Raw genomic sequence first — 15,303 nt, 5'->3', positions numbered from 1 at the left:
TATGAGAGCCAGTAATAGCTCTCATTTATGAAAATAAAATGTGCCGTTTTGAACGAACTTCTGATAATAAAACTTCAATTTCTGCATCTGAGAAATTTCTCTTTTTCATTCGCTTTTGAGAAGACATGTTGAAATCCTTCGTTTGGTGTCATAATATGATGCCCATATACACTTGTCAGTCGGATTTAATGTGTGGGATTTATGGTAATTGAGAATGAGCGTGCACGCGCGTCCCATTTACGACTGATTGGAATTCATTAACACACACACACATTTCACTATCACATCTGACGTTTACGAAGTATTTGTGAATCAGGAGAAGAGTTTTCGGGAAGGTCTCTTTACGCAAAAATCACTCACATATTGACTGTTTCATGAATGAGACCCAATATCTGCTAGCATGAAACATACAAAGAAAGATCGGAGAATGAATTTCTGGGCATACTTTTGAATCTTATTTCTTATTTGTTGTCTGTTTTTTGGTTAAGAAAAAGTCACCACTCATCACTGGCGTGCAGGGCTGTGCTAGTTTGATACTATGCATCTTCTTGCCCTCTAGAGGTGTCTGGCAGTTGTCCCAGCAGCGTTATCCGCTGGACAGTTCTTTTATGTTAGTCCACCAAGATCCATTGAAAAAGTTGCAAACCTTTCTCGCACCGTGCCCTGGAATGTCCTAGTGAACGCTGCCCACTACATATGCTGCTTTAATTCAGATTTGTGCATTTTAAATTAGTTTTTGACCACAAAAGTGATTTATTCTTTGACAGTCATAATTATCATAGTTATGATAAGATCAGTGCAGTTGGTTTGGCAGGATTTTATTCATTGCATCGGAAAATGAACAACTTTTTAAGGATTAGTTCACTTCAATGAAAATTCTGTCATTATTTCCTCACCCTCAAGTTGTTTCAAACCTGTATGCGTTTCTTTCTTCTGCTGAACACAAAAGAAGATATTCTGAAGAATGTGGGTAACCAGGCAGTTGATGGACTGACTTCCATAGTATTTTTTTTCCTACAATGGAAGTCAATGGGGTCCCTGTCTGGTTACCCACATTCTTCAAAAATATCTTCTTTTTGTGTCCAGCAGAAGAAAGAAACTCATACAGGTTTGAAACATCTTGAGGGTGAGGAAATGAAGACAGAATGTGAACTATTCCTTAGCTTGATAACTTGGTTGACAAAATTGTTCACATGTATTGTGAACGATGAACAGCAGTTGTTTAAAAGTTCATAATGCATAATGGTAACGTGCACAGTGTTTAATAATGTTAAAAATGTTAATAAATGTAAAGGTGTGTTTTTGTGTGTGTAGAGGAGTTTAATGACCGGATCCTGTGTCCTGACCTGAGCGACACAGAGATGCAGCGTTTGCATGAGGAGGTGCAGAAGATCTATGAGACGTACTGTCTGGAGGAGAGCATCGACAAGATCAGCTTTGACCCCTTCATCATAGACGAGATCCACAACAGTCAGTGTCATCACAGCTCTCTGTGCAGCACCTGTGTTGTGTGCCATTGTCTCTCACTGTTCTCTCCCTCAGTCGCTCAGGGGCCGTACACCGGCGTGGTGAAGCTCCAGACGATGCGGTGTCTGTTCGAGGCCTATGAGCATGTGCTGTCTCTGCTGGAGAAGGTCTTCACCCCCATGTTCTGCCACAGTGATGAGGTAACCTCCAGCGATTGCTTTCTCAGAGCTGCAGAAGATGTTGTGTTTAAACTCTCCATCATGCGCCTGTCTCTGTTCGTCCTCAGTATTTTCGACATCTGCTCTGGGGTGCTGAGTCTCCTGCTCGAAATTCAAAGCTAAACAGGTGAGTTTTCTTGCATTTGTGTGTGTGTTGCTACACTCACACAGCAGCAGAACACAGTTGGAATTGCTAAAAATAGTTCTGTTCATATATAGTTTGATTATGAATGGGTGTAACGACACCCTCATGTCACGATTCGATACATATCACGATACTGAACTCACGATACTATATTATCGTGATACTTCGAGGCATATGGTAAAAAGGTTAACACAAAATTTACTGATCAATGCAAAATTTGATATTACGTTCAGTAAATGAATAGGACAATGGAAAAAAATGAAAATACAGAATTGTTTTAGACAAATATACTTTCACTCCGTCACTGATTACATATAGTTAAAATAATGTAGGCCACTTTTTAATGGAACAAAAGACATTTGGCATTATCAGGACCCACAAATATTCCCCCATTGCATTATTATACATTGTATTCAACATTATATATAGTAGTTTGATGTAGTACTGACACTAAAACTCTGTAAACGTGATTTATTTTCTCACAAAACTTTCATTTTGGGTTTAACTAAACACAATACAGATCACTATCCACGATATATTGTTGAATTTTTGTACTGTGATATATTGAGACACAATATATTGTTACACCCCTTTTGACAACTGATTTGTTAAGACAGCCATAAACATTTCTAGTGTAATTTTGCTGTTGTTCTAAATAAAATTATTATTATTAAATAACATTTTTTATTTTACAGTTCAATAGCATAATTACTAATTTTTTTTACTTTAGTTTTTGTTGTAATAAAACAAATAGTAATTTAAATATTGTATTGTCATATTGAATGGGTTCCATAAAACAAAAAAAAACAGGCTTTTTCATTACTATTTACACCCGGTTAAATGGCACCTTTCTTTGCTGTATATTCTGTATGAGAGAGAAAGCTCATATAACATGAATGTGCTTCATTGTCAAAGAGTGAGTATTATTCACTTCATATAGATGTGTACATGTGTAGCAGTGAGAGACTATGTGGGGTAGATGGTAACCCCTTTTGCCTGTTATTCCAGGAATTTGAGTTTGGATGATTTAAGGTAAGTGTATTTATGGAGGTTCAAGTGGCTGTTGTCCAGTGCTCTCACCGCATGCCTTATAAAGCTGCCTGAAAGCCATACAACGCATCTCAGTGTCATGAGGAACATTTACACCGTTTGATAGAAGGGGCAATATATCAGATATTTACAATATTATCATCACTGCTTTTGTGGCAATATGAATATAGTAAATATCATGATGATTTTAACACAATAATTTTTACTGCGTCTGAAGGTTATGGAATGTTACATTAATTGAAAATATTAACCCTTTTAAAACTTTTCAGAACATATGTTTTTCATAACAAATTATTGTCAAAATATATGTACAGTGGGTTCAGAGTCTTAGACCACTACTGAAAAATAATTAGTTTTAAGTTGAATTTAAAAATGATGTTGACATGAAACCTCTTCTTGTTTTACTAGAAGCATCAAATTAAGCTGACATGAACTGAACCTCCGGTGTGATCTGAGAATGTCTAGTGTGATTCAGTGGAAACAATGTCTAGATCCTAAAACTTTCTAATAATTTCAATGTTTACATGAATAAAATACCAGACTTCCCATGTGATCTCAGACTTTTGTTCCCCACTATATGAAATATTATCAGATGACTTTTTCCCCCCCCTTCTCAGTTATATTGCCCAACCCTATTCTATATTTAAAGATTTTTTTTATTTTTTTTTGTCACATCAGAAGGATTCTAGGAGATGGTTTTTACTTTTTTATTCTGCCAATTTTTCCAGCTGGATGTCAGACTGCACACAGTGTGAAAAGCTTGCTGTTGTTCAATTTCTGAACTCATAACACCCCAAAAATGGGTTGGAATATCACAACAATCATCTGACTTTGCTGAAATCTTGACACTGTAATTGAGGATCTCTCACACTGAACACTTAATATAGAAGATGGTTGATCAACTAAGCGACTTGGCTCTGAATTTTCCCTCTGATCACTTCACGTATGTGGAACAGGAGCTCACCGTGAAGACAATCTCCATCTTGCTGTAGCTTTATAGCACATCATACAATACAAATTATTTCAAAGCAGCTTCACAGTTCTAAACCATAAAATAAAAATGAATTATTTATGAAAAGACAAAAGACAGCTGCAAACGGCTCTACAGAAGACAGTAGTGTAATGATTCAGCTCAGTTTAGTTCAGTGTGGATTTCATTCAGTTCAATAACAGTGTCAATGTTGCAACGTCCGTCAGTTAAAAACTAACTCAGTTCAACTATAAATCATCTGTACAGAAGACAATAATGTGATTATTCAGCTCAAGTCAATTCAACAGTACAGGATTTATACACTACTTATACTTCAAACTAAAACGAAGAACAAAATGTCATTTTGAACAAAAAATCAAGCCAAAATTAAGTCATTTGGAGTTCGTTTCTAGAGTTTGAAATAGCTTTCCAGAATAGTTTGCTCTGACTGGTAAACTCCTTCGGATTACCATTGGTCTGTGATAGGTAGTTGTGGATCTGAGGCTCCACCTTCTTTGACATGGAAAATTCCCCGGTTAATTTCTTCTGTTGAGATAATCCATCATTCAACTGTAACCAGTCCATTACAACAGTTTGCTGAGTGCGGTCACTATGGTGGCTATTTTGTCCAGTTTTTATTTCACTGAGCTTCACGTAAACAGAAATCAAAGAGAAAACTTGAATGCAGTTCTTAAGTGTGTTGCCTATTGTCTGTTCTTTGGTGAGTGTGACAGGCTCACTGTCTGAAGGGGGCAACAACCGTTGCTAAGTGTGCCCCCCCCAATCCTGCAGCTTTTATCAAGAGTTTGTGGAGCTGTTAACATTCACTCCCTGACCTGTCTTGTGTAACCAGACCTTTGATTTCCTGTGGGGACATGAAGTCTGGATAATATAACTGTCACGGATCTGTGAGAGAGAGCTCAAATGCAGAATGAGTTTCCAGGTTTATTTAAAAGTTGGCAGACAAGACAAGAGATGGCAGGAGAAGAGGTGGTCACAGCCCAAAAACAGTAGACAGAGAGTGATGAACAATGAGGAGCACTTGGCCAACTTAAACAAAGACCTACATTGTCGAAGAGAACAACAATCCAATCAGATTCCCGACTACAACGTAATATCCATGAGTCAGAATAAAACTGTGTTGATGAAATAAGAGCTTGTGAGAAAGAAGTAAGTGCTGGATTTGCCAAAGTTTGAAAGGTCAGAATCAAATGTTTTCCACAGATTTTTTTTTATTGAGGTTCATAGAAGCATGCAAACTACTGTAGATATATTCAAGGACTTTGTTAAAAAAAAAAAAAATTCCCTCTGAGAAAAAAAAAAATCTGTTTTTTATCTTTTGGACGGACATTATTAATTCTTCTCACAGTAAGTCTACATGCATTTCTGCTAGTGTTTTCTGAACTGTTCTCGGCCAGAATGAGCTGTTACTGTCAGGGTTTTCATCTGCGGTACTGTCTCTCTTGTTTCATTCAATGTTTTCTTTGTTTGTCTTCTGCTTGAGCACATGGCTCTGTCTTTGTTTAAGTTGGAAGTGGAAAACATTTGATTCTGACCTACTTCTTTCTCACAAGCTCTTATATCATCAACGCAGTTTTGTTCTGAAGCATGGATATTACGTTGTAGTCGGGCAGTCTGGTTGGATCAGTATTGTTTGCAATAGGATTTAGGCGGTCAGCGAATGGCGAATGCCATCTGGAGCTGAAACTAACTGCTGACTTACATGGCTACAGACACTAGATCCTTTTTTTTTTTTAAATGTTCATGTAAACGAATTAGTAATGAATGATAATTTGATGTGCATTTGAATCTGTCTTCTCCCATCTCCAGGTGTCCTTTTAGTGCTGATGTGTATGTTTTTTTTTTTCCTCTTTTTTCCCCCTCATTATTTGTGCTGGCATGCTTATTTGCTTCATTTAGATTTGACAGCATCCCTTTGGCCAGGAATTATGTCACTGGCCACAGGTCTCCAGTGGTCAATTCCAGAGCCTCACCCACATCTGTCATAACACGTCGCCCCACAGTATCACCAGCCCTCCCCAGGAAGTAAGTCTGGGGTGGAAGATGTTCCCATGCTCATCTTAGACCAGTTTGCCTGTCAGAAAGCATTTTCTGGAAGTAAAACTGGTCCGAGTTCTGCACAGGCAACAGGATTGCTGCATGGGTTTACTGGACTGTCTGCATTGCCTTGCTTTGTTTGAGCCTGTATCTGTATTGCTCATGTTCTTAGGTAAACCTATCATTTCCTGTGATTATGATTTGTTGAGTTATATACCCTGTCATTGGTCATGTGACTTTGGTGCAGTGTCGTGTGCTGTATGTCTTTTTTTAAGCAACCATTCAGAATTAGTGACCGCTGTGTGTTTTTGCACACAGGAACTCGTCGAAGCGTGGCGAGTCATTTGGGATCAGCCGAATTGGCAGCAAGATAAAGGGTGTGTTTAAGAGCAGCACGATGGAGGGCGCAATGTTACCACAATATGCCATGATTGAAGGAGAAGACGACACGGTGAGACAAAACATTTAGAACATGCTGACACTGAACAGTTTCAGAACTAGTGTTGTCACAATCCCAATATTTCAGTGGTCAATACCAGTACCAGTAAAATTTCACAGTGCTCGATACCAATTTCGGTACCATAGCAACAACTGTTGGAACTATTTAAGTATTTTCTTTAATTGTGTGAAAATAAAAAAGAATATTTTAAAAGGGTCATGACATGAGAAGTCAAATTTTCCTTGATCTTTTGACATAAAAGGTCTTCGTACCATTAAAACGTCCTGCAAGTTTCATTGCTTAAAATGTCCTCCTCAAAATCAAAGCATTTATTTAATTAAGCTCCAGCTAGTTTTGATATTGTGGGATCTGTGAAATCACCCAGGTAAATACATTTGATTATGCCTGCCTCCAGAGCAAGACATTGATGAATAGTGATGCATCATTACACCACACATTACACCCATTGCTGTTCAGGCGCTTCACTGCTGATATTTGCCTACACTGGATGTGAGCGTTGCGTCACTTCAAAAGCAAATAAAACCCATTATACGCTGTCTACACTGATACAGTATACAGATGCGTGTTCAGATTATAATGACTGACGCTGTCTACACTGATACAGTATACAGATGTGTTCAGATTATAATGACTGACGCTGTCTACACTGATACAGTATACAGATGCGTGTTCAGATTATATTGACTGACGCTGTCTACACTGATACAGTATACAGATGTGTGTTCAGATTATAATGACTGACGGTGTCTACACTGATACAGTATACAGATGCGTGTTCAGATTATAATGACTGACGGTGTCTACACTGATACAGTATACAGATGTGTGTTCAGATTATAATGACTGACGCTGTCTACACTGATACAGTATACAGATGTGTGTTCAGATTATAATGACTGACGGTGTCTACACTGATACAGTATACAGATGTGTGTTCAGATTATAATGAGTGACGCTGATACACTGATATAGTATACAGATGTGTGTTCAGATTATAATGACTGACGCTGTCTACACTGATACAGTATACAGATGTGTTCAGATTATAATGACTGACTCTGATACACTGATACAGTATACAGATGTGTGTTCAGATTATAATGACTGACGCTGTCTACACTGATACAGTATACAGATGTGTGTTCAGATTATAATGACTGACGCTGATACACTGATACAGTATACAGATGTGTGTTCAGATTATATTGACTGACGCTGTCTACACTGATACAGTATACAGATGTGTGTTCAGATTATATTGACTGACGCTGTCTACACTGATACAGTATACAGATGTGTGTTCAGATTATAATGACTGACGCTGATACACTGATATAGTATACAGATGTGTGTTCAGATTATAATGACTGACGGTGTCTACACTGATACAGTATACAGATGTGTGTTCAGATTATAATGACTGACGGTGTCTACACTGATACAGTATACAGATGTGTGTTCAGATTATAATGACTGACGGTGTCTACACTGATACAGTATACAGATGTGTGTTCAGATTATAATGACTGACGGTGTCTACACTGATACAGTATACAGATGTGTTCAGATTATAATGACTGACGCTGTCTACACTGATACAGTATACAGATGTGTTCAGATTATAATGACTGACGCTGTCTACACTGATACAGTATACAGATGTGTGTTCAGATTATAATGACTGACGCTGATACACTGATACAGTATACAGATGTGTGTTCAGATTATAATGACTGACGGTGTCTACACTGATACAGTATACAGATGTGTGTTCAGATTATAATGACTGACGGTGTCTACACTGATACAGTATACAGATGTGTGTTCAGATTATAATGACTGACGGTGTCTACACTGATACAGTATACTGATGTGTGTTCAGATTATAATGACTGACGGTGTCTACACTGATACAGTATACAGATGTGTGTTCAGATTATAATGACTGACGGTGTCTACACTGATACAGTATACAGATGTGTGTTCAGATTATAATGACTGACGGTGTCTACACTGATACAGTATACAGATGTGTTCAGATTATAATGACTGACGCTGTCTACACTGATACAGTATACAGATGTGTGTTCAGATTATAATGACTGACGCTGATACACTGATACAGTATACAGATGTGTGTTCAGATTATATTGACTGACGCTGTCTACACTGATACAGTATACAGATGTGTGTTCAGATTATAATGACTGACGGTGTCAACACTGATACAGTATACAGATGTGTGTTCAGATTATAATGACTGACGGTGTCAACACTGATACAGTATACAGATGTGTGTTCAGATTATAATGACTGACGCTGATACACTGATACAGTATACAGATGTGTGTTCAGATTATAATGACTGACGCTGATACACTGATATAGTATACAGATGTGTGTTCAGATTATAATGACTGACGCTGATACACTGATACAGTATACAGATGTGTGTTCAGATTATAATGACTGACGCTGTCTACACTGATACAGTATACAGATGTGTGTTCAGATTATAATGACTGACGCTGATACACTGATATAGTATACAGATGTGTGTTCAGATTATAATGACTGACGCTGATACACTGATACAGTATACAGATGTGTTCAGATTATAATGACTGACGCTGATACACTGATACAGTATACAGATGCGTGTTCAGATTATAATGACTGACGCTGATACACTGATACAGTATACAGATGCGTGTTCAGATTATAATGACTGACGCTGATACACTGATACAGTATACAGATGTGTGTTCAGATTATAATGACTGACGCTGTCTACACTGATACAGTATACAGATGTGTGTTCAGATTATAATGACTGACGCTGATACACTGATACAGTATACAGATGTGTGTTCAGATTATAATGACTGACACTGATACACTGATACAGTATACAGATGTGTGTTCAGATTATAATGGCTGACGCTGATACACTGATACAGTATACAGATGTGTTCAGATTATAATGACTGACGCTGTCTACACTGATACAGTATACAGATGTGTGTTCAGATTATAATGACTGACGGTGTCTACACTGATACAGTATACAGATGTGTGTTCAGATTATAATGACTGACGGTGTCTACACTGATACAGTATACAGATGTGTTCAGATTATAATGACTGACGCTGTCTACACTGATACAGTATACAGATGTGTGTTCAGATTATAATGACTGACGGTGTCTACACTGATACAGTATACAGATGTGTTCAGATTATAATGACTGACGCTGATACACTGATATAGTATACAGATGTGTGTTCAGATTATAATGACTGACGCTGATACACTGATATAGTATACAGATGTGTGTTCAGATTATAATGACTGACGCTGATACACTGATACAGTATACAGATGTGTGTTCAGATTATATTGACTGACGCTGTCTACACTGATACAGTATACAGATGTGTGTTCAGATTATAATGACTGACGGTGTCTACACTGATACAGTATATAGATGTGTGTTCAGATTATAATGACTGACGCTGATACACTGATATAGTATACAGATGTGTGTTCAGATTATAATGACTGACGGTGTCTACACTGATACAGTATACAGATGTGTGTTCAGATTATAATGACTGACGGTGTCTACACTGATACAGTATACAGATGTGTTCAGATTATAATGACTGACGCTGTCTACACTGATACAGTATACAGATGTGTTCAGATTATAATGACTGACGGTGTCTACACTGATACAGTATACAGATGTGTGTTCAGATTATAATGACTGACGCTGTCTACACTGATACAGTATACAGATGTGTGTTCAGATTATAATGACTGACGGTGTCTACACTGATACAGTATACAGATGTGTTCAGATTATAATGACTGACGCTGTCTACACTGATACAGTATACAGATGTGTGTTCAGATTATATTGACTGACGCTGTCTACACTGATACAGTATACAGATGTGTGTTCAGATTATAATGACTGACGGTGTCTACACTGATACAGTATACAGATGTGTGTTCAGATTATAATGACTGACGGTGTCTACACTGATACAGTATACAGATGTGTTCAGATTATAATGACTGACGCTGTCTACACTGATACAGTATACAGATGTGTGTTCAGATTATAATGACTGACGGTGTCTACACTGATACAATATACAGATGTGTTCAGATTATAATGACTGACGCTGATACACTGATATAGTATACAGATGTGTGTTCAGATTATAATGACTGACGCTGATACACTGATACAGTATACAGATGTGTGTTCAGATTATATTGACTGACGCTGTCTACACTGATACAGTATACAGATGTGTGTTCAGATTATAATGACTGACGGTGTCTACACTGATACAGTATACAGATGTGTGTTCAGATTATAATGACTGACGCTGATACACTGATATATTATACAGATGTGTGTTCAGATTATAATGACTGACGCTGATACACTGATACAGTATACAGATGTGTGTTCAGATTATAATGACTGACGCTGTCTACACTGATACAGTACAGATGTGTGTTCAGATTATAATGACTGACGCTGATACACTGATATAGTATACAGATGTGTGTTCAGATTATAATGACTGACGCTGATACACTGATACAGTATACAGATGTGTTCAGATTATAATGACTGACGCTGATACACTGATACAGTATACAGATGCGTGTTCAGATTATAATGACTGACGCTGATACACTGATACAATATACAGATGTGTGTTCAGATTATAATGACTGACGCTGATACACTGATACAGTATACAGATGTGTGTTCAGATTATAATGACTGACGCTGTCTACACTGATACAGTATACAGATGTGTGTTCAGATTATAATGACTGACGCTGATACACTGATACAGTATACAGATGTGTGTTCAGATTATAATGACTGACACTGATACACTGATACAGTATACAGATGTGTGTTCAGATTATAATGGCTGACGCTGATACACTGATACAGTATACAGATGTGTTCAGATTATAATGACTGACGCTGTCTACACTGATACAGTATACAGATGTGTGTTCAGATTATAATGACTGACTCTGATACACTGATACAGTATACAGATGTGTTCAGATTATAATGACTGACGCTGATACACTGATACAGTATACAGATGTGTGTTCAGATTATAATGGCTGACGCTGATACACTGATACAGTATACAGATGTGTTCAGATTATAATGACTGACGCTGATACACTGATACAGTATACAGATGTGTGTTCAGATTATAATGACTGACTCTGATACACTGATACAGTATACAGATGTGTGTTCAGATTATAATGGCTGACGCTGATACACTGATACAGTATACAGATGCGTGTTCAGATTATAATGGCTGACGCTGATACACTGATACAGTATACAGATGCGTGTTCAGATTATAATGACTGACGCTGTCTACACTGATACAGTATACAGATGTGTTCAGATTATAATGACTGACGCTGATACACTGATACAGTATACAGATGTGTTCAGATTATAATGACTGACGCTGATACACTGATACAGTATACAGATGTGTGTTCAGATTATAATGACTGACGGTGTCTACACTGATACAGTATACAGATGTGTTCAGATTATAATGGCTGACGCTGATACACTGATACAGTATACAGATGTGTTCAGATTATAATGACTGACGCTGATACACTGATACAGTATACAGATGTGTGTTCAGATTATAATGACTGACGCTGATACACTGATACAGTATACAGATGTGTGTTCAGATTATAATGGCTGACGCTGATACACTGATACAGTATACAGATGTGTTCAGATTATAATGACTGACGCTGATACACTGATACAGTATACAGATGTGTGTTCAGATTATAATGACTGACTCTGATACACTGATACAGTATACAGATGTGTGTTCAGATTATAATGGCTGACGCTGATACACTGATACAGTATACAGATGCGTGTTCAGATTATAATGGCTGACGCTGATACACTGATACAGTATACAGATGCGTGTTCAGATTATAATGACTGACGGTGTCTACACTGATACAGTATACAGATGTGTGTTCAGATTATAATGACTGACGGTGTCTACACTGATATAGTATACAGATGTGTGTTCAGATTATAATGACTGACGCTGTCTACACTGATACAGTATACAGATGTGTGTTCAGATTATAATGACTGACTCTGATACACTGATACAGTATACAGATGTGTGTTCAGATTATAATGACTGACTCTGATACACTGATACAGTATACAGATGTGTGTTCAGATTATAATGACTGACTCTGATACACTGATACAGTATACAGATGTGTGTTCAGATTATAATGACTGACTCTGATACACTGATACAGTATACAGATGTGTGTTCAGATTATAATGGCTGACGCTGATACACTGATACAGTATACAGATGCGTGTTCAGATTATAATGGCTGACGCTGATACACTGATACAGTATACAGATGTGTGTTCAGATTATAATGACTGACTCTGATACACTGATACAGTATACAGATGTGTGTTCAGATTATAATGACTGACGCTGTCTACACTGATACAGTATACAGATGTGTGTTCAGATTATAATGACTGACTCTGATACACTGATACAGTATACAGATGTGTGTTCAGATTATAATGGCTGACGCTGATACACTGATACAGTATACAGATGTGTGTTCAGATTATAATGACTGACGGTGTCTACACTGATACAGTATACAGATGTGTGTTCAGATTATAATGACTGACGCTGTCTACACTGATACAGTATACAGATGTGTGTTCAGATTATAATGACTGACGGTGTCTACACTGATACAGTATACAGATGTGTTCAGATTATAATGACTGACGCTGTCTACACTGATACAGTATACAGATGTGTTCAGATTATAATGACTGACGCTGTCTACACTGATACAGTATACAGATGTGTGTTCAGATTATAATGACTGACGCTGTCTACACTGATACAGTATACTGATGTGTGTTCAGATTATAATGACTGACGGTGTCTACACTGATACAGTATACAGATGTGTGTTCAGATTATATTGACTGACTCTGATACACTGATACAGTATACAGATGTGTGTTCAGATTACAATGACTGACTCTGATACACTGATACAGTATACAGATGTGTGTTCAGATTATAATGACTGACGGTGTCTACACTGATACAGTATACAGATGTGTGTTCAGATTATAATGACTGACGCTGTCTACACTGATACAGTATACAGATGTGTGTTCAGATTATAATGACTGACTCTGATACACTGATACAGTATACAGATGTGTGTTCATATAATGACTGACACTGATACACTGATACAGTATACAGATGTGTTCAGATTATAATGACTGACGCTGTCTACACTGATACAGTATACTGATGTGTGTTCAGATTATAATGACTGACGGTGTCTACACTGATACAGTATACAGATGTGTGTTCAGATTATAATGACTGACGCTGTCTACACTGATACAGTATACAGATGTGTGTTCAGATTATAATGACTGACGCTGATACACTGATACAGTATACAGATGTGTGTTCAGATTATAATGACTGACGCTGATACACTGATACAGTATACAGATGTGTTCAGATTATAATGACTGACGCTGTCTGCACTGATACAGTATACAGATGTGTGTTCAGATTATAATGGCTGACGCTGATACACTGATACAGTATACAGATGTGTTCAGATTATAATGACTGACGCTGTCTACACTGATACAGTATACAGATGTGTGTTCAGATTATAATGGCTGACGCTGATACACTGATACAGACAGATGTGTCTTCAGATTATAATGACTGACGCTGTCTACACTGAATTCTGATTTAGCATAAGCACACACACTAATACAGTGGGAACTCACCATCATCCTCATTTCCAGAAAGAAACAGCCCCTCTCTCCGATGCAGCAATCGACATCTGCCCTCAGCTGGAGCCCTGAATGAAATGCTAGGTTCCTCCTATTTTTAAAAAAAATTTTTTTTGAAGGACCAGCAATTCCATCCAGAAGCTGCACAACTTGTGATGCGCTAGAGAGGGAGGGGCCCAAGGGGGTTGGTTCCCCGAAGGAGAAGCCCTCAGCTCTCAGATCACCCAACCTATTTTACTGAAGTAGACCTCTCCTGGTGGCAACCAGGGAGGGCACTACACTGGAGAATAGACAAGGGGACCGCACACCTAGAGCGCAGAACGAGCGCTGGGTTGCTGTGACAACCCGCACTGCAGTCCGGTAGCTCGACGCCTTACGACACAGTGAGGAGTGAGAGACCCGTCGGGTTTTGCCCGGTGGAAGCCCTCGTTGATCCTCCATGGTGTCGAGTGTCGAGCAAACCTGCAGCTGTGCTTTTACGCTCAAGCAACAACAGAGGGGACTCAAGCTTTCCGGAGAAAGAAGAGTCAACCGGTGTGCTGACATGGTCATGTTCCCGTGCAAAAACATGAACCACCCACGAACACAGCCTCACATGTTTCCCAGGCATGCGAGACAGGAATCGTGGCCATCAGTGAGGACAGGAAACAACCACGTCCAGAAACACATTGGTGGAATGTCATCTTTAGAAAGATGCAATTCACACCCATGTAAGCTCTTTCAGGGGAATGCTGTCCTTGGGTGAACACAGACAGGAAATGTGCAATCTGTCGTGTGCTGTCTCTCTTCTCGGCGGTCTTACCAGCCATAAGAACGGCTATTCAGCGCTCTTGGCGCACTGTTACCAGCTGTGAAAACAGCCTTTTTGTTTTGATCAGTAAAACAAAAACAAAAGAGAGAAAGAAAATCGACCCCGCTGCCACGCTGTATCGCCCGCACCGGACACGAGAGATCCTCCTGAAGAGCTTGCTCGTTGTTTGATCACTCATTAGATT

The 15,303-nt window shown here is 38.4% G+C and overlaps 1 protein-coding gene across 10 annotated transcripts in view; it reads left to right on the top strand.

Annotated features, from left to right (window-relative positions):
* Window positions 1-15,303, top strand: part of snx14 (sorting nexin 14) — a 53,989-nt gene that overhangs the window by 15,702 nt on the left and 22,984 nt on the right. For 2 of the 10 annotated variants that reach the window (XM_081379320.1, XM_081379318.1), the window contains exons 14-18: window positions 1,315-1,667; window positions 1,754-1,812; window positions 2,839-2,862; window positions 5,771-5,896; window positions 6,227-6,359. In XM_081379320.1, the coding sequence (XP_081235446.1) occupies window positions 1,315-1,667; window positions 1,754-1,812; window positions 2,839-2,862; window positions 5,771-5,896; window positions 6,227-6,359 (695 nt within the window). The remainder of the gene's footprint in view (window positions 1-1,314; window positions 1,668-1,753; window positions 1,813-2,838; window positions 2,863-5,770; window positions 5,897-6,226; window positions 6,360-15,303) is intronic. The other 8 variants (XM_081379319.1, XM_081379327.1, XM_081379326.1 and 5 more) reach the window with 6 other exon arrangements.

This window comes from Scardinius erythrophthalmus (assembly GCF_964197995.2).
Source record: "Scardinius erythrophthalmus genome assembly, chromosome: 11".
NCBI classification, from domain to species: Eukaryota; Metazoa; Chordata; class Actinopteri; order Cypriniformes; family Leuciscidae; genus Scardinius; species Scardinius erythrophthalmus.
Note: the sequence above shows the minus strand (reverse complement) of the source record. Positions and strands in the feature narration are given on the sequence as shown.